The following is a 20,707-nucleotide window of genomic DNA, read 5'->3' on the forward strand; positions in this document are numbered from 1 at the left end:
CTTTTAAATCGTAATTCTATTTTTGACGTGCTACTAATCTACGAACTCGAGTCGACGTGTACTCCACAATGGTATCTTGATCAACATGAAATTCCAACCAGAGCAAAAAGTCAAAATTTAACCCCACTTGGTCAATAGCGATCAAACCTGATCAATGTGAAAATTTCTGATATGATTCGGGATAGGATGTTGCATTAACAATCATCGATAACTTGACAAAAGCTATCCATTTATGCAGTGGAATGCTAACAACCGCCCAATTAATCTAAAAACCCACCAAAATTTCATTGAAGTTGTTGATCGCAAACCAACCCCAAGAAGAAAGAGGATGCAACCTACATAATAAGCTCCAAGAAAATTGTTGCTGGAGTACCTCTAGGTTCCCATAGAATCTAGTTAGACAAAAGCTACCCACCCATTTTACTCTTAATCAAATTATATCCAATTAACAAACCAACATTTGAGTTTCATTAAAAATACAACATCAAGATCTTCCAACCTAAGCATTTTGAAAAATGCTTTGAATGTTTAGGGATTCCTAATAGCTCATATATATTCCAGCTTAAAATCTTCATTACTCATGGAAAGATGTTCGAAAAGCCCCACCACAGTCAAAGAATTATCATCTTCACAAAGCAATATAGCAATCTTAAATTTATTGCCTTTTAAAGCCAAATATTGATCAAAAACCTTAGTTCATTTAATTCCATGCTGCTTAGAAGGCTTTCAAACATTCCCTAGATAATAATTATTTCTTGTGGTGCATTTCTTAGGTTTAATGGAAAAATTCACAACATCATCACTCACATCAACCTCCTTATCAACTAAGCCATCTCTCTAACAACCATAACATCAAAAGAATCTTCATGCACATCCAGTAACTAGTGATCAGAATCTCCAACACCTTCCATTAATTGTCGTACATCCATTCGATCTCCATGAGTAGAGTAAGATTTATACTAACAAATCAAATCCTCCTCTCATATATGACTTCCACGACGGCTGGATTTTTCTTTTAGGATAATATGTTTACTTGATTCTGGAGGAAGTAGAGAAGAAGAAGCTCTTAACTAGGCAACATACTGGTTAATAAGACCTACCTCCTAAATCTCACAGTCTTTTTACACATTTTAGAAAACACTAGTTAAAACAAAACTCATGCAAGCATTTGTATTGTAATTCAACCAAAACTCCCCCAAATAAATCATCATTCCTCTTCTCAATGGCTTTATAATATCTATTTTCATACGAAATCTCATAAACTTTCTTCAACAATTTCCACCTTCATTCCAATGAATGGCAATCAAAATTCCCAATTTTGGTTTAATTGTTGAAACAGTAGCTTTAATTGTGCATTGTGAATGGACATAGTGTAATTAGATCCAGAAAACATCTTGAGTACTATTTAGTAAACGGGTAGCACAATCCCAAAAATCTTCTCCAACAACACCAAGGCAACACCAAGGCAGGATCAAAATGTCATAGAACACCATTTAAAATCCTTCTTTTCTTATATACATTTGAAAATAGCCATAGAAAAATGTTGTCTCTTAATTGTTAAATTTTCTTTTTTTCTTTTTGCTTTTTATTTTCTTTTATTTTTTGCTGAATTGATAAATTTTCCTACTACATGTTATTCATTTTAGTCTATAATTTGATTTTCCGATCCTTACGTACGTCTCTTTAAAATTTTTAACACATATAATTATATGTATATGGAATAAATAAATATTTAAAATTAATAAATAACATAAACTATTAAAAATCTTTGCATCCCAACACGTGTCATCAGCTTATGTGTCAATTAGTCAGGCAAATCCAACATAAAATCAACCAAGATGATGACGTGGCAGATTTTCTCGGGATGAAACATCTGTGAAACGAAAGTGTTTGATTTTGTGAGAAGTGGCAAGCGACAAAATGCTATTGCATTTCCCTCCACATATTCCACCATTGCCTTATCTTTGTGCTGTCTCGGTATCTCCTCTCTTTTTTTTCTTTCTTTTTTCCATTTTTTTTCATTTTCTCTTTTTTTTTTTTTTTTTTTTTTTTTTTTTTTTTTGGTCCTCTGATTTTTTCTTTCCTTCAAACTTATTGCACCAAAAAAATAAAAATATTTAAAAAAAAAATAAAGAAAAGAAAAGCCACCCTTGTTATTAAAGTACTCCTACAAACTGTTTTTTGGTTTCTCTCTCTGCTCCTTCCATGATGGCTAGCAAACTAGTCTTCCTCTTAACATCTCCACGCCCTTCAACTGCACTTATTCAAAGACCTTTTGTGTCCATTTCTCCGTCTTCCACTAAGACTCAATCATTTCAATTCAGTGGACGACAGCTTTGTATTCGTCGTAGGTTGGTTTTGCTTCCTTCCAAGGCTACTGCTGACCAACAAGGTAAAAAAGATCATCTTTTTTAAGGCTTTGATTATGGAAAATAGTACTTTTTTTTTCTTTTTTTTATTAGAGCTTCCAAACTCTGGATTTAGTATGTTTGAATTATCGTGGTTAATTTGGTTAATGAAAGGGATTAATGTTTTGATTTAGGAGGAAAATTTGTATTCAATTTGTCAAATTCAATTATGAAATTTAATTGATATGAGTTAGAAACACTTAGCTTGAGATTATGTGGAGAAAAAAATAAAATAAAAAAGATTAATTACAACTGAAAGGATGGCATTGCATATCATGTTCGGTTTAATAAAACGATGAAGTTGTTTAAAAGGATTTGATGTTAAGGAAGAGAGATAGTTTAGCATGTCAAAAATTATATTTTTCTGAATACTGATAAATGTCTCTATTGCACTCTGTGAAATCGTTGTATTCCTCTCCAGTTACCCTTTTTTTTTTCTTTTTTCTTTTTTTAAATTTCTGGGGGGAAATAATCCATTACTGGACTCTCTTATGGTTTTCTTCAGGAAAGGTTGAAGAAGATGAAGTTGTAGATGGTAAGATCCTGCAATACTGTAGCATAGACAAGAAAGATAAGAAGTCATTGGGTGAACTTGAGCAAGATTTTCTTCAAGCCCTACAAGTAAATTTTTTTATTCTATATTTCCTAATGACTTCGTTGTTTCTTTACTTGATAGATAATTAATCCATGAAAGAGGTAAAAAAACAATGAAATTTATTAGAAAATTGAGGGGGAAAAAAAATGAAGAAGGAAGTAGTAAAATAATCTAAAATTTATTTGCATGTTGTTTAACATTCAGCATATACCTGCCTATTTCTATGTGACCTTTATTAAGTACTTGATTTTGGAAAAGATCAAATCTCTGTCGTTTATTTTTGTTTCATGAGCTGGCTAAGTTTTCTTGTTATTCACATTACTGTACTTCAGAGTTCAGATACTAAGTCTGCGTTCACTTTTGGCTACAGGCATTCTATTATGAGGGAAAAGCTATTATGTCCAATGAGGAATTTGATAATCTCAAGGAAGAGCTAATGTGGGAAGGCAGCAGTGTTGTCATGCTAAGTACTGATTAATTCTTTTATCTGGAGTCGTAATTTAGATGTTAGAATATTTCAAAGATAACTTCTGTTGCATTGACTAATTCTACCCTTCAGGTTCTGACGAACAGAAGTTTTTGGAAGCTTCAATGGCTTATGTGTCTGGAAAACCTATTATGAGCGACGAAGAGTATGATAAATTGAAGTTGCAACTAAAGGTTCGTGTGTGGTTGTTTCATGCTTATGCATATATATACTTGAATTACTCGTGCATGCCTTAGATTAAGATGGAGTGAACTTTCAAGTAGAAACAGAAAAAAAATTGGAGGAATTGCATTTTAATGTGGTTGGGAGCAAGGTGCCATTTATTATGGATGTTGGTACTTTAATTTTGAAACAACATTTGTAAATCATGTTGATACTTGTTTCAAGATAAAAAGTGTTGGTGGATAAGTTAAACTAATATTATTGGTTATACTTGTTTGTAATTGGAGCAACATTCATAGCTCATGTTGATACTTGTTTTTAGATCAATAGAGTTGGTCGATAAGTTGCATTAATATCATTGGTTATATTTGTTTCTTGCTAAATAAAGTTTTGTCCACTATATTGTTTGTTTTTTAGATTGACGGGAGTGACATTGTAGTTGAGGGTCCTCGATGCAGTCTCCGAAGTAGAAAGGTATGTATTGCTCTATAATCTTAATCCTTTTTCTTGCACGCACACACTCATTTGCATGTTTAATTCTTCTCACTAAATTTTTGTGGCAATACTAGCAAAGGGACACTTACTGGTGCTATGATGAAATAAACTTATCTGTACAAATCCATATAAATAAGACTTTTCCCCCTTTCTTTTTATGATTTTAGATATTGGATCATCCTCTCTGTCTCATGACTTGTTGTCTACTCCAAAAATGCAGTTGTTCATGAAGTAATATAGTTATTCTTAGCCAATAAATGAGCGTCACATAATTTTGCCTTGATAATGGTTTGAAAAAGACTCTACCATGAGGTCTCATTCCTTTATGCAATCTTTTACTATCAATAATAGAGCTCAATTTGGGCCCTGATCCTATTTTAAATTTACAATAGACAATTTTCATTTTATTTTTTTCTGTCTTGTCTTTATGTGATTCACGCATTTATTAAATACCATGTCTGAAGTAGTTATTTTCCTTTTCCTGAGTCCTAAGAACTACCCTTCGGAACTAACTTGCCATGGCATCGGTTGCTTAAAGCTTGCATATAGGGATAGCATTGATATTATTTGTTTCTAATACTTATGATAGAATAATTGCTTAAATGGCTTTTCTTTTGTACTCTGCACTACTTGTGGTGACGTTGCTTGTGCAGTTCATCAATGGCTAGCAGGGTTTAAGATGTACTGATAAAATTTCTGTCCATAGGTTTATAGTGACCTGTCTGTGGACTACCTCAAGATGTTCCTGTTGAATGTTCCAGCGACAGTTGTTGCACTAGGATTGTAAGTTACATAGTCATATTTACTGTTGCCATTAATCATTCTTTTTTTTTTTTTTCTTTTTTTTCAGGGGGGGAGGGGGGTTAAAGAAAGCATACTCCTAATGTTTTTATGTCTCATGGTTGTTTATTCAATTAATTCACCCAAAAAAAAAAAAAATTAACTAAAAGATAAGAAGTTTGTTTAAAACTAAACCTTCCTGCTATTGGAAGAGACGCTCTCGTCAATTGGTTGCACTTAGAATCCATTTCTTCATTCATTTTTATCATTTGTTTATCATCCTACTAGGTTCTTCTTCCTGGATGATCTGACTGGATTCGAGATTTCTTATCTTTTGGAGGTAATGTACTCATCCTATATCTTCTTCTAATTACATAAAATTATTATTTTGATAAAGCATTTAGCTGTGAATTCTTGAAATGATATTAAAAGGCAGCTTTTTCCAATGCTTTAGCTTTCCCCAATTACTGAAATACAAAATACTACTTATAATTCTCTAAATCAGGACTATGGGTACTACTTATAATTCTCTAAATCCGGCCTATGGGAATGATCAACCGAATTGATAGGTGCATTGATAATGTTTACTTCTTAATAACAATTTTGTTGATCGATTTAGTCATTGCCAAAGCATACGAAAAAATAAGAAGAGAAGGACTTGGTTCAGAACACCAAGCCAACCACATTTTCATCTCCCATTTGCCGCTGATCAACAGAATCTGTGTAAAATTTTTGAAAAATACATTGGTTGAGTTGGTAAAGCTCAAACAAGTTCCTTCTTTAGAAATGTGGTGTTTTGTATGCGTTATATATTACCCTTCTTAACAATCTAACAGTAAAGAAGGGTCACTAACCTTATGCTATTTACATAACTTTTCTGTAGCTCCCAGAACCATACAGTTTTATCTTCACATGGTTTGCAGCTGTGCCACTTATAGTCTGGTTGGCGCTGTCAATCACGAATGCAATTGTGAAGGACTTTCTCATCTTAAAGGTAGCTTCTTTCTTGAAAACCCCATGACCTGAGGGCTCATTTGGGATGCTGGATTACACTGAATTGCATTGAACTATCCAATGCAGTCTGGCATAAAAAAACGAGTATGCATTCAGATATTTACGTATTAACATTATTTTTATAGGGTCCTTGTCCAAACTGTGGAACTGAGAATACCTCCTTCTTTGGAACCATATTGTCAATATCCAATGGTGGTACCACCAACAAAGTTAAATGTACAAAGTAAGTCCAAAGCTATTTGTCAATGGCTTTTGCATCAAATTAGTGGCTATTTAGGTGTGATTTTCAGAATTAAACTGTTGCACAAAAATAAATATGTATATATATATATATATTTTAACTTGCAAAAGAAATATTTTTTTCCTCAGCTGTGGAACTGAAATGGTATACGACCAAAAAACACGCTTGATTACATTGCCAGAAGGAAGCAATGCGTGATTGCAGGTAACATAAAAATAAAAATTTCGCAATTAACATTCTACTTCTGATATGTTATTGTGCTAACTATGAAAGTATCTATTGAAAGGAATAGTTTTCCTCTATTTCTAATTTGTTAGCATGTCAAGAAGAAATCTCTCTTCACTTTCAATGGTTTTCTTGTGATTTTCCTAACAAAATAAGTAGGTAAAGGATTTGAGGTTTTGTTAAATACCATGTATTTTAGGTTAAATAGCATATATTTTAGGTTTTCTTTCTCAGTTGCTACTTTAGAATATGCTTTCGCGCATCAAAGTTACTAATGAGCTATGTAAATTTTCCCATAAACATCTCCTTTTCTTTATGATTGACAAATTTCAGGTCTACAAAAATGACGGATAAACACATTTTGAGTGTATGTAAGCCTAACTAACTTATGTTGGATCCAAAGGATGTCACCATGTGACCATCTAGATTCATCCTTCTGAAGAAGAGAATTTTCATATGTTGTACAATCTGGTGAAAGCTGAAAAGTTTGTTGTATGTTGTAATATTTGTATGCATGCTTCTTTATATACTATTAATCCTATTAAAAATACAAGAAAAAAGAAAAAAACCAATGGGGAGTAAAGGAAAACCTAGAGAAGACTTGATCAGGAAGAGGGAAGTGTATAAATGCATAGTGGGAATGTCACAAATAATAACATCATATTATGTAAATAAGTTCTTAACTATTCTGTTTACCATCCCTTCTATGTTCGTGGGCTTTTCCAATGTTACCATCCAACGACAGTGTACTTTAAGTGTTGTCCGTAAAAATAATTCAGTAATTTGGCAATTATAAAATAAAGCAAGCACAATATCTCTTACCAATTAATCCAGGGTTCCTTTTCTTGTCTTTCTTAAACATCAGTTGGTACTCGAATTTTGAGTGTGCTCACATGGACAAGTTCTAAACTGAATTGAAAACTCATGGATTGCTTATAAAATGCTTAATTTCCTGCTTATAATTGTTGATAAAATAGGAATAATACACACCATCTATCACTGTTGAACTGTATAAACACAAATGACATTAAACTTACTAATCCTGTTGGGAAAAAGAAAAAATGAAAAAGAAAAAGAAAGAAATAACCAATGGGGAGTAGAGGAAAACCTAGAGAAGACTTGTTCAGAAAGAGGGAAGTGTATAAATGCGTCGTGGGAACGTCACAAATGATATCATATGTAAATAAATTCTCAATTATTCTGTTTACCATCACTTCTATGTTCATGGGTTTTTCCAATGTTACCATCCATCGACATAGTATTTTAACTATTGTCCTTAAAAAGTATTTCAGCAATTCGGCAGTCATTAAATAAAGCAAACACAATATCTCTTACCGATCCATCTAGGGTTTTCCTTTTCTTGTCTTTCTTAAACATCAGTTGGTAATCGAATTTGGAGTGTGCTTACATGGACAAGTCCTGAACTTAATTGAAAACTCATGTATTGCTTATAAAATGCTTAATTTCCTGCTTATAATTGTTGATAAAATAGGAATAATACACACCATCTATCACCGTTGAACTGTATAAACACAAATGACATTACAGATCAAAGCAAAAACGGACAACCTAAAAAATAACCTCATCAAGCATTTGGAACCAAGCAAATACAGAAATAAACACATTCCCTCCAAACTGGAAATCAAACCAACTCAAAAGGCTGTTTAAAAATGAGAGGCCCTTCCAAGTCACTCAAGTTGCAACCAGCCATAGAAAAGGCACCAGCTAACCCCATTTTCTCTGTCATAGAATAGCCACATCCAGGTAATCTCCAATCTACATTTAAAATCATCTGTGAGAACATCAACTTAGAACCGACTAATAGGTACCATTTTGAACATTTATTTCTTACCTGGAAGTCAAGGTCACCTAATGCCTTGCCATCATCTAGTCGTCTTCCATTCCCATAGGAATGGGTCATCCCCACCTAAAGAAGATCCAGGTCTCAGTAACAACCCGACAAATGATCTCAACATGTAAGAGTAATCACATGTCAAATTGTAGAATTAACTACAATACATTGCTTTATTCACCAATTTTAGTTCTCTGTGACTAAATGTGGAAGGTTGTCATCCTGTCTATAGGCTCTAGCTAATACATACAAAGGGAAACAACTCCAAGAGAAAACAGTGTACAAAAATTCATCCTTTGTTCAAGGTGTCAAGTAGCTTTCTGACAAGGCTCCAGGGGATCAAACTAGCATTTGGAGGGGTAAAAAAAAAAAAAAAAAAAAGAAAGAAGAAGAAGAAGAAGAAAATGGTTCAATGCTGCTCATGAGGAGTTCTAGAGCCCTCTCCACTAGTTGACTAGTATGTGATTGTAAAAATCTAATTATTACCCGAAAAAAAAAAAAAAAAAAAAAAATTCCATGAACGAATTCAATGAGAACGACAAAGGGAATTTCAACTGAATCTTTGCATAGATTTATCACATATGTAGCATGAACACAGCTTGCAAATAAATGGGTACACAAAGCATGTATGTAACAAAGCACATTTACCTGCTTCAACACAAATCGACCCCGTTTATCAGGGTATACAAAAGCAAATGACAGTTTTGCATTTCTTCTCCTTGCCTCAGGAGCAACCTCTTTGACCTGACAAGGAACTATAATTATCAATGGAACAATATAAGCTTAATGGATGATATGGGAAAGAGTATAGAATGTAGACATGGATCACATACAAGATCAGTTAGCTCACGAAGTGTTGCATCCTTCCAAGTATAAATTTGAACTTCATCTTTGGGCTCCTTGCCTCTGACCGCAAAATCTTCTTCGCTGTGATGGCCTCCAAGCTTCAGGGAAAAACAAATCAATAAAAATTAAAAAAATAAAAAATAAATAGCCAAAGAAAAAGAAAATGTTCAAAGTGATATAATAGAACTTGTATGGAAGCAGGTAAAAAGAGATTCAGTGACGCATCCAAAGAAAAATCAGAAGATACTCTAATAAGTTGTTTCAAATAATTATCCCACTCTTCTAAACAACTAAGAAACAGATTCAGTGACGCATCCAAAGAAAAATCAGAAGATACTCTAATAAGTTGTTTCAAATAATTATCCCACTCTTCTAAACAACTAAGAAACAAAACCAAGCATCTTCAATTTTCACGACATTGGAATCTGAATAAGAAAATTGTCATGGGAGCTATCAAATACAAGCTTCAAGTCAGTTCAGAAACTAGTAGTATCCAAAGTCTCAACCTTGCCCTGCACACAAGAGGCATTACCAACAATCTACCAAACAGGCCCCCAGTGTCCACACAGTGTTTCCCCACTGCCAACAATAATTAAGACAAAGCACAAGTGAATGACAGTGATTAGGATTTGATAACTTCCATAGCATTTTTTTTTTCTACTAATAACATACTTAGAAGTAAACATTTCAAGCAAATAAGAATTTTCTATGTTCCCCTCCTGTTATGTCCTTTGAGAATTTCTATAATCCCAATCAATTTCCAGCAGCCAAACTTGGATGCCTAGACAGACCATTTACCCATGACTAACTATGACCAAATTTCTTGCTTAGAAAAACAATTTTCCCTGTTCTTTTTATCCAATAAATAAAAAAACATTTAATTTCTAACCCTCACTAAAACCATGCAAAGATTGCTAACACATTAATACTTGTTTTTCTACCCCACCCAATTAGTACACTGCATCACGATCATGCTATAAAAAATAAATAAATAATTATAATTATGTAAAAAAAAAAAAAAAAAAAAAAAAAAAAAAAAGTTGTTAAGCCTTTTTTTCGCATACCTTGGTAAAAACCCGAAGCAACAAAGGGCATGTCTGCGCAGCACAGCAGAAGAAATTAGTTTCAGAAAACGAATTGAAAAAAACAAATAAATAAAATAAACTTCGCAACAAAAAACAAAAAAGTCGAAAGCTTGCAAAGAGAGAAAGGACAAAAAAAAAAAGAACCTTTTCGCGATCGACGGGTTCGAAGCGGGGTCGAGGAATTGAGGGTGGTGGTGCTCTGGACTGAGGAGGAGGAGGAGGAGGAGGATGAGGATGATTAGGGAATGGTCTACCAGAAGAAGCTGGTGGACCTGTCGGTGCTCGGTTGTGGGAATGGAGTGGTCCTCCACTACCAATCTTTTCGTCTCTGCTTCTCTTCTCCATTGGTGTCGTTGAAATATTCAAAACCTCGCTCACTCACTAAGCTTTTCTTCTGCCAATGCCTTTTGCTGTGTTTTTTTGGGGGTTTTTAGGGCTTTAAAGTTTGTCGATTAATTAGACAGAAATGGAACTCGGGCCCCCCCTTGCATCCAACGGGTTTCTTCCGGTTCCAGTATATTTGCTTAAGAGAAGCGTAGCTTAAACCTTAGGGTATGTTGACTAACTTTAAAATAGCTTAATTTTTTTTTTTTTATGGTAAATACACCTATTTCATTTTATTATTATTTTATTTAAATTTTATAATTTTGAAAAGTTATCAGTAATTTCCATTAAATTTTTATATATATTTAAACGAATCCATTTTTCAATCGTTATCAATTTTTACCCATTCATTTTAACAGAAAATATATATTTTATAGTTAAAGAATATTGTAAAAATATAATTTTGATATTTAACTATTAATATTAACTTTAAAAAAAAAAAAAACAAACAAAACTGCCAAATTAATCTCTTTTAATAATTTTTAAAAATTAAAAAGATAAATAACAATTTTTTAAAAATATAGAATTTAAGTAAAATCATAACAAAATTGAAGAGGTGTGGATGAAAATTTTTTCCTTTTTTACGCTCAATTTAAGATAGCTTAATTTAACAATTTTACATCTTAAATGAGTCCACACTTTTAAAATGATGGATCTTAAAATTAATTTTTGAAGAGAGTATTGTCATTTATTACCACTAGTGATGATCCTAATTTATGTGGCAACTTTCAACTGAGGTATTTAATTATACTATTTTTTATAAACTCTCTAAAAGTGAAATTTTAATGGTAACCATTTAAATTATCATTTAATATATAAATTTCATTAGTGATTTTTCATTAATGATAACAAATAGCATTTTTGTTTTGAAAGGATCATTGAATCTATTAACCTCTAATTATACCCATAGTTGGACTTTGTTCTTTGAACCTTTAAGAGCATTCCTAAATGGCTCTTTATCTATCATATGTTTTTTTTATTTTGAAGAGTTAATTTTTAAAAATAATTTCCAATCCATTCTGTAATTTAATTTTTTAAAATACAGAGTATATTTGGCTCTTCAAAACACTTTTTATATTTAAAATTATATTAATATAATTTAATACTTATCAAATTTCAAGACCACTATATCATATTAATATATGTTAATTAGTATTTATTGCTTATTTTTGTTGGCTTGACTACTCAAATTGTAACACCCCCATCCCAAGTACATCGGAATTTTCTCGCATTGACAGAGTTTGATCGGATTTGACCACTGTTGACAAAGTGGGGGTCAAATTTTGATTTTTTTCTCTGGATGAAATTTCATGTTGACCGAGGCATCGACCAGAATTCGCAGACTAGTAGCACATTGAAAACGAAGCTACAGTTTGAAAGTTATGAGCAAAACAAGATGTGGTCTGAACTAACCAAGGGTACCAGGTTTTACTTTTTATTTTTGTGAAATTTTTCTTTTACTCATGTATGGTTGTAAAGTACTTGTCGATATGAGTTCATAGACTAGTGGCACGCCTAATTTGGACATTTGGTTAGAAAGTTATGGACCTGCAAATTTTTTCTAAAACATCGTTTAACGCGCATCAATCTTTGTGTGTGCACAGTATCCAATGACACTGTGCCACGTGTCAAAAAATTAACCAACCCGTGACTACACAGTAGCACCCACTGGTGTTGTTTTGATTAGGCAAGAAAAGGAGGAAGAAAGAGGGGAGGAAGAGAGAGAAGGAGAAAGAGGGGAGAGAGGGAGAACCAGTCACCGTTGGTTGACCATTTTCCGACCACCCCCTTGCTACATACACCGGTCCACCGTGAATCCAACCTGAAAATCAATCGGCCATCCAAATTTCACCGCCAGATCAATTTGCTTCCACCATGGATTTCTCCCAACAAGCCATCCGTTTTTGACACCGTCAGTCTCATTGGCTTACCCATCCTCCGATCTACCTTCCCACCAAAAACCACGGCCATTGGCCACTAAATGCACCGTCGGCGGTGACCTTTGCTGGGGGGTAAGGCAGCTCACTGGAAAACACAGTTTCGATGAGTACCCGGTGATCCCACCTACCCTTCCCACTAATTAGACCTCCCTAAATCCAGTTATGAGGTTTATTTCTTTCAGTTCGTGACGGTTTATGAGATTCGAGGACATTAATTTCGAGAGCTTTTCAGCGACATTCCAGCCACCATAGGTCTGATCTCTAGAAGGTGGGACTCAATTCTCAATCCTCGCATTGTAAGCTTCGTTTTGGTATATTACTTGTGAAATTTGGATACCATTTGTGTTAACTCCCTTGTATAACCATGTATAATATATCTGAATAAAATATTAATTTATTTGATCTTGTGTAATGTTAATATTTTAGGAGTATGTGTGAGCCGTGGCACCGATTCCGTTAAGGATCTTGATTTATACGCGTGTTTGAGGTGAGTGATCCACCTTCTAATCTATTTTCGGGTGCTCAATTATATATATTTTGTGATAATTGAATTTTTGGAAAATATGTAAATTGTGTTATATTTAAAAGAATTTCCATCCAAATTTATATTATCAATTTATGATGAATTTATATGTGTGTTGCTGCCAAATGTTACTTGGAGATTTTAAAGAAATTATTGTTTTAATTTATGTTAAATTATTTATTAAGCGATTGTAAGAAATTATGATGCATAGTAAAGGTGTTTACATGATTTTAAGAATATATGAATTTCGTGAGGTTTTAATATTATTTTGGTATGGATTTTTCTTTTTGGATTTGAAGGAAAATATTCATTTCAATTTATTAAGTATTGGAATAATTGTGGAATTTATTTTATGATATTGAGGAATTGTGGAATTTAATTATGTATGAATTTTACATGGTTTTATGGATACATTGATTTAAATTGATTTTAAGGATTTGACAAAAAAATAGTTATTAAGGTTATTATGCTTCAAAAAATATTTTTATGCATTGAAGTATTATGGATTGATTTTATGCCATTGGAATTCTAATATATTTGTATCAATAAAATTATGATGATGGTTTAAAGGAAATGTGGATTTCAAAAGAGGTATTAAATCCAATGGTAAATTATGAGATTTGGATACATGTGAAATTTTTATTTTACTGGTTTTTAGATGTACTATACAGTATTGGTGCTGTATACTGTATATGTGATATGGTGATAAGTGCGCAAGTTATATGTTCTCTCGTGAGATGCTATGAACCTAAGGGCAGGCAAGTTTGATATATTGGCTATAGTTGTGCCCTTCCATGGCCGGTATGATAGCTATGATCATCGGGACTGTTGGGATCCCAAAGCGGCCGAATGCAAGTTTCTCTCTTCAACCTTCTCGTCAGACGGTGCTTGAGACGGTGGATACCATCGAGCATTACTGGTATATAGTTGGTACATCAAGTAGTTTTATCGATACGTTTTCCAATATAATAATGTTTTAAAAGAGTATTTAAAATTAAAATATATTTAATTATGTTTTTATCATTTATTCGGATTAATGTTTTAAAAATGCATTTTACCATGATTTTATTATTTAAATTGATTTGCTGATTTAAAATGGATTTTATTATGTTTATACCAGTTATTTAAAATAGATGTTTTAAATTGATTTAAATATTTATTTAATTATTTAATTGATTTATTCTACTTATTGAAATTGATTATTTAAATGCATTTATTCATGTTTTCATTATTGTTTCAATGTAGGATTTTAACATGAAATTTAATGTATTTTATTGCCTATGAAAATTGAGGTATTTTAAACTGATTAAAATAATTCTCTTATTATTTATTATTTCATTGATTGAATTAGTAAATTTTATAAATCATATATTGAGTTTAATTTTGTTTTATGCCAAATTTCTCTAGTACAAGTTTATCTATGATTTTATTTTTATCTTATGATATTTCATTATATATTCAATTATTTGTTATTAAATTATCCTCAAGGTTATATTGTAAGATTTATATTATTTGTATTTTATTTATTATTTACTTCATTGATTTTGGAGTATAAAGTGATGGGTTTTGTGAAAATATTTTTTTTAAAGAGGAACTTTTCCAATTAAGTGGAATGATGAGGGTTTTGAGAGAAAATGTTAATTACTTATTTACAATTATATAATTATTTATTATTAATTAATCAAGTTTATTACTATTATTATTATTATTATTATATTATTATTATTATTATTATTATTATTACTATTAATGTATAGTAGTGTATAGTAGACTGGGTCACTAACTTAGATGATTAGTGTCTCACGTTTTTAAATCCGTTCCACTAGGCTCAGAGTTGGTCGATATTGACCATCTAGGGCAAGCTTGACATGTGTGATTCGTTGCTGTCTTCCGAGGAGTTCGTTCTTCCTTTTCCTTCCTATCTTGTAATATTTCTTTTTATCTTTTGTTGTATTAAATTTCATACTCATTTGTAACCCTATGATGCTCTGTATACTATGTTGAATATTTATTTATATAATATTGCATTATTTCCCTATTTATTTTGAAGTGCTATAAACTTGTGGAGAAAATTGTAGTAATATGGGAGGAATAAAGGGACATCTTTAGAAGTATATTTTTCATACAAAGAATTTTATGGTAAGTCCTACCCTTAAAGGAAATGCTGTCGGATGTTCCATTGGAGGATTCAGTAGGATTTCTTCCGAGATCAGGACTTGTCTAGGGTTCTGGTAAAAGATTTTAGACGGATCCTGCCACGAATAGTTGAACATATTTGAAAAAACTTTCAAATACATTGGCAGTCTTTGGTTTTAGAAATTTCTAATACATTTTTTTGCTTCTAATCCAATGATAATAAATTTACCCACTGTACATAGGTCTATATATATTCATACTCATAGTTTTTTGTTTCTAAAGAACATGGATTTGCATACTGATAGCCGTGGAATTCTACATCTAGATTCCAATGAGACTCCCTAGTTTTCAACCCAACCTCCCAACTCTGATGATCAATGTTCTATGTTCAATACTTTTCAAATGTGTACTCCATCAAAATCCAATTATAAACAATCACGAGGTGGTGACTTTGCAGTGGAAGAAGATCTTCTCATTATGTGAGCATGGCTCAATGTTAGTTTGAATGCAATACAAGAAAATGAACAGAAACACCAGTCTTATTGGAAACAAGTGTGGGAATATTTTCACAAGCACAAGACTTTTGCTTTAGAGTGTATACAAATTTCTTTCATCAACCGTTGATCAACAATTTAGTTGGTTAAAAATAAATTTTATGGATGTTATGCCCTGATAGAATCTAAACATCAAAGTGGTGTCAATGAGCAAGATAAGATATTTACGATTTACATATTAAAAATATTTATTATTATTTTGTTGCATAAATATTACTTGAGTTCATTTTTTTTCTTTTACTTTTTTAGATCGCTAATGCAAAACTACTTTACCAAGAATTGAATAAAGGTAAATCTCCATTCCAATTTGGATATTGTTGGAACATATTGAGATACCAATTGAAAAGGTTGAGGATTGTCAAAAGAAAAAGCCAATGAAAAATAAATCCAAAACCTCTTCCCTTATTGCCTCCTCTTTTCCAACTCCAAAACTACTCATATGAATCTTGACATTCTAAATATTAGCTCTGTGAATATAGGGAAACCACCAGAAAGGAAAGTTGAAAAAGAAAAAAAGAAAAAAAAAGAAAAAAAGGGGGAATAACAAAGACTTTGGAAATGATTCTTCAAGTTCATATATAAATATCTTACAAGATATAAGGGAAGAGAAGAAACAGTGCAATGAGAAGAAGTTGAAATGTTTGAAAAAATATATAACTAAGAATAAGAAAGGCTTTTTTATGAGTAAGAAAAGATTAAATTGAAACAAATGAAGGAGAATGAAAGGATAATGATGATGGATACAAGTAGAATGTCTAAAATGCAAGCAGATTTTTATCTACGATGTCAAAGTGAAATCAATGTAAGAAGATCTAAAAATAATCCTTAAGTTTGTTTTTCTTAAGCAATTATTAGTTAAAGTTACATATTATGAATCCCATGTATTTTTCATATTTACATGTAACTGTAACTAACAATTGTTTAATCCTTTTTTTTTATATTTTTATTTGTACTTCATATGAATGTTATTGTGCATCCTTTTATACTAAATGTTGTTCTGGGTATGCATACTGTAATGCATTAATCTATCAGTGCTAAATGTATTTTCCAAACTCTAATTTTTTTTTTTATTAAGATTCAATTGGAAATGGAAGTGATAGATTTTGAAGCAATATTAGACAGCACATTAGACAGCACAACATAGGTAACGAAATTAAGAGTGAAATATTAGTAAGAGTGAAATAGATGACACTGAAATTTGTACTACCATAGTTTTTAATTCCAAAGAACAGCTAGAATTAACTCTACAAGCATACAGACCATAACATAAAAAGACAATAAATGAATGTATGGCCTTATTTCGCAATCCCATAGTAACTACATGGATGATTCACTATGCTATGATAGCCTCCAATTTGATAAGTCTGCAAACTTATTTAATGGTATATTCGTGTAAAAATTAACTTTATTACAAAGTTAAGAACATTTCTTTAGAATTTTGCATGAGACAATTTCAACATTTTATGGACTATGATAATAAGTCTTATGGCCACTGGTGGTTGGCCTTCTATAATTAGGTATAAAGTGCTCAATGATCTTTGCCAAACCAACTGAGCACATACCTGACTCTGGAAGAAGAATTTTCTATTCTTTGTGCAATATAAAGGTGAACCAACTTTACTCTTTTTTTGTTGATTCTAGCTCCTCAAATACTTTTTGGGTGTATATATACAAACATAAAGGGATCATTAAGATTGAGATAACCAAGGAAGAAAAAATTGCCATATAAATTAAACATAAAGCCTCAATAAATCATATATATGGCAAGGCTTTTATGATAGAACTTATTAGCCAAAATTGTCATTTACAAACCTTTAAATAGTATCATAAGTTATTTTTTTTATTTAATAAAATTTTCAGTCCTTATACACTCTGTTCAATTTCCTTAAATTGTAATTAGTATAGATTGGAAGATAAAACAAAGAACTGCTAATCAGTAAAGTAATAAACATCCAACCCAGCAAATATCATGTATCTAAAAAGAGATGAAATCTATTTTTTTGAATGTTCTTAACTCTGATAATAACAAAAAATAGATTTCAATCACCATAAATATGGAGACGCAGAATTAAACAAGACAACCACAAGCAATCAAGCACTGAATTCGGTCAAACAAATGTAGAAAGAAGCTGAACAAATACATCAACTCTATGTACTCACCATAAACTCTAGCTTATAATGACAATCTAAATTTCATCTTAATAAGCTTAAATAATTATAATGTGAGCCATGTTTTTAGATATCATCCAAGATACAAATCGAAATTATTGCTTCGTGCACACAAAGTTTCAAGTATTCCATAAGTGAATTTGAACTTAAGCTCTATTCACTTTTATGCAACTCCAAAGCACCATACCTATGTCAATTAAAGTTATATATTATGTGTCCCATGTAATTTTCATATGTGCTCAATAAGATCTTGTTATAATTGATAATGAATATTTCTATCCCTGATCTAATGATGACATTGAATAAATTGAGAAATTTTGTTGTAGGCTCATGTGAAATAGATACAATTGGAGTGGCATCAGATTATTATCCAAATATTTATCATGTTGTTTATCTTCAACCATCATATTATGTAGTATGATTCAAGCTTTCATGATATCTTTTAAAGTTTCACGATTCCAAAAATGTGCTTGCCCATGAAAAATTCCAAATTGCAATTACAACACTCCTAATACTCATTCCGCATACTTTCTTGCCGACTCTTGAGCTACTACAAATCATTTGTGTTTGTTATCTTTTGGAAATGGAACTATCTTCATAAAATGTTGACCATGGAGGATATATACCATCAATAAGTTAGTAACCCATTACATAATACTGACCATTAATGAAGTAATTAGCTGGAGGAGCACACCCTTCCAAAAGATCTGCAAATAAGAAAGATCTCTCTAGAATATTTATATCATTATGTGATACCGGTAGCCAAAAAAATGCATGTCATTTCCAAAGATCATGAGAAACTATAGCTTCAAGAATTATAGTTGGTTCATGAACATATCTAACATACATAACTTTCCATGCTGCTGGATAATTTTTTTCATTTCTATTGCATATAGTCAATGCTCCCTAACATTCCAGGAAATCGATGCCTTTCATTTTCTTTTCACAATCTAGGAATGTCATCTTTGTTTAGTGATCTCATATACTTCTTTTAGAAAATTGAAATAATTTCCTTAAGAAATCTTTTTAAGCTTTCAATTGTAGTGCTTTCACCAATTCTTGCATATTCATCAACCAAATCTGATGTAAGTCTATAGGCAAGCATCCTCATGGCACCAATAATCTTTTGGAGAGAAGACAAACTAAGGATTCCAACAACATTTCCTTTTTGGACAAAGTATGTGTCATAGGTTTCCATGGCAGATAGAATACGAATAAAAAGGGATTGACTCATTCAAAACCCCCTTCAAAAAGAGCTTGGAGAATACAATGGATTTCTTCCAAGATAATCATGAAAAAGCTTGCAGTAACCTTGAATTCTATCACGCCACATGTATGCATGACATGGAATTGAACCTTGATGCTGTACAATCCTTCTCCTTTTAGTAAGCAACTCACCTGTCAAAGCCATTGAAATAATTGCCTTAACAAATCTTTTTAAGGTTTTTAGTACCAATTCTTACATATTCATCAACAAAATTTGACGTAACTCTATAGGCAAGCATCCTCATGGCACGAGTAATCTTTTGGAGAGAAGACAAACCAAGATTCCAGTAACATTTCTTTTTTGGACAAAGTATGTGTCATAGGTTTCCATGGCAGATATAATACGAATATAAAAGGATTGACTCATTCAAAACCCCTTTCAAAAAGAGCTTGGAGAATACACCGGATTTCTTCCAAGATAATCATGAAAAAGCTTGCAATAAACTTGAATTCTATCACGCCATATGTATGCATGACATGGAATTGAACCTTGATGTTGTACAATCCTTCTTCTTTTAGTAAGCAACTCACCTATCAAAGCTATTGCCATCTTCTCCTCCTCCTCCTCCTCATCATCATAATCATCAAGAATCAATTTGAATAGTTTAGTAGATGGCATATTTGAAAATGATATGATTGAAATATAGTAAAGGAACCTAACCTTTACCAAAAAAAGAAAAAACAAATAGACCTGATGTTAAATTGAAAGAAGAAAATAACATCAATTTGACTAGTTTAATAAAAGCCATATTTGAAAATGATATGATTAAAATAAAGCAAATGAATTTGACCTTTATTAAAAAAAGAAAAAAAAAAGTAAACAACCTGCTAAAACTGAAAGAAGATTTGGTCGGATCTATGAAGAAAAATGGAGGAAAATAACAAAATAATTTAAAGAGAATTTTGGTAAAAAAAAAAAAAAAGAATATAATTTAAATAAAGCAAATGAACTTGACCTTTACCAAAAAAAAGGTAAACGAACTTGGTAAAATTGAAATAAGATTTGGCTTAATCTATGAAGAAAAATGGAGGGAAATATAAAATAATTAAGAGGCAGTTCTGATAAAAAAAAATACAAAAAAAGGAGGGAAATAAACATAACAATAAATATTTATTGAAAAAATAAGAATAAAAAATGTGATATAAAAAGTATTGTTGAATGAGCTTTTAAAATTTCACTTTTTATGTTTAAAAATATCAGTTATCATACAAAAAATGCTTTTTATTTTTTAAAAGTTCATTGGGGATGCTCTAAGTTCTTTGGTTTCTGAATTCCATTTTTTATGCATTTTAGTCTTTAAATAATTTTTTAATCTAATTTTTAGCGGTTTTTAAATATACAATACACTTATATTGCTTTTTTTTTTTTTAATAATTTTTTTGTCTTAGATCTTAAACGACTTAAGCATCTTAATCCTAAGTTGATCTTAAGGAAAATGTCTTAATTTTTTTTTTTTTTTTTTGGGAGATATGTCATATTAATAGTGAATGAAAAAGATATAAGTACTCTTAATTAATAGAAGTCTTAATATTTGTAAATGGGTT

General features: G+C 31.5%; 2 protein-coding genes across 3 annotated transcripts; one reads left to right on the plus strand and one right to left on the minus strand.

The window, feature by feature from the left end:
- Positions 1–2,069: 2,069 nt before the first annotated feature.
- LOC107430159 (PGR5-like protein 1A, chloroplastic) lies at positions 2,070–7,102 on the plus strand. Its single transcript, XM_016040958.4, has 11 exons — positions 2,070–2,392; positions 2,914–3,029; positions 3,374–3,470; positions 3,563–3,663; positions 4,070–4,126; positions 4,854–4,930; positions 5,216–5,267; positions 5,811–5,921; positions 6,067–6,164; positions 6,311–6,386; positions 6,741–7,102. Exons 1-10 carry the CDS (start codon positions 2,206–2,208, stop codon positions 6,378–6,380), a joined length of 966 nt encoding a protein of 321 aa, XP_015896444.1. The 5' UTR covers positions 2,070–2,205; the 3' UTR covers positions 6,381–6,386; positions 6,741–7,102.
- Positions 7,103–7,832: 730 nt separating this feature from the next.
- On the minus strand, positions 7,833–10,709 carry LOC107430153 (histone deacetylase complex subunit SAP18). Of its 2 annotated transcripts, XM_048463954.2 has the most exons (6): positions 10,335–10,702; positions 10,170–10,202; positions 9,093–9,203; positions 8,908–9,003; positions 8,260–8,334; positions 7,833–8,183 (listed from the first exon to the last, which is right to left on the minus strand). In XM_048463954.2, the coding sequence occupies exons 1-6, from the start codon at positions 10,533–10,535 to the stop codon at positions 8,151–8,153; spliced, it is 549 nt and encodes a 182-aa protein (XP_048319911.1). In that variant the 5' UTR covers positions 10,536–10,702; the 3' UTR covers positions 7,833–8,150. The 2 variants fall into 2 exon arrangements, with proteins under 2 accessions (XP_048319911.1, XP_060674252.1); XM_060818269.1 differs by lacking the exons at positions 7,833–8,183; positions 8,260–8,334 and having other exon boundaries at positions 8,902–9,014; positions 10,335–10,709.
- Positions 10,710–20,707: the final 9,998 nt, after the last annotated feature.

This window comes from Ziziphus jujuba, chromosome 6 (genome assembly GCF_031755915.1).
Source record: "Ziziphus jujuba cultivar Dongzao chromosome 6, ASM3175591v1".
Lineage (NCBI taxonomy): Eukaryota > Viridiplantae > Streptophyta > Magnoliopsida > Rosales > Rhamnaceae > Ziziphus > Ziziphus jujuba.

What these genes read in the sequence shown, in the direction of transcription:
- LOC107430159 (XM_016040958.4), top strand. Translation starts at nt 2,206, where the DNA reads ATGATGGCTAGCAAACTAGTCTTCCTCTTAACATCTCCACGCCCTTCA. An exon ending in GGCTACTGCTGACCAACAAG is followed by an intron (nt 2,393 to 2,913) that starts GTAAAAAAGATC and finishes GGTTTTCTTCAG; the next exon opens with GAAAGGTTGAAGAAGATGAA. An exon ending in GCAGTCTCCGAAGTAGAAAG is followed by an intron (nt 4,127 to 4,853) that starts GTATGTATTGCT and finishes TTCTGTCCATAG; the next exon opens with GTTTATAGTGACCTGTCTGT.
- LOC107430153 (XM_048463954.2), bottom strand. Translation starts at nt 10,535, where the DNA reads ATGGAGAAGAGAAGCAGAGACGAAAAGATTGGTAGTGGAGGACCACTC. An exon ending in GTCGATTTGTGTTGAAGCAG is followed by an intron (nt 8,335 to 8,907) that starts GTAAATGTGCTT and finishes GATCTTCTTTAG; the next exon opens with GTGGGGATGACCCATTCCTA. An exon ending in TAGGTGACCTTGACTTCCAG is followed by an intron (nt 8,184 to 8,259) that starts GTAAGAAATAAA and finishes TTTTAAATGTAG; the next exon opens with ATTGGAGATTACCTGGATGT.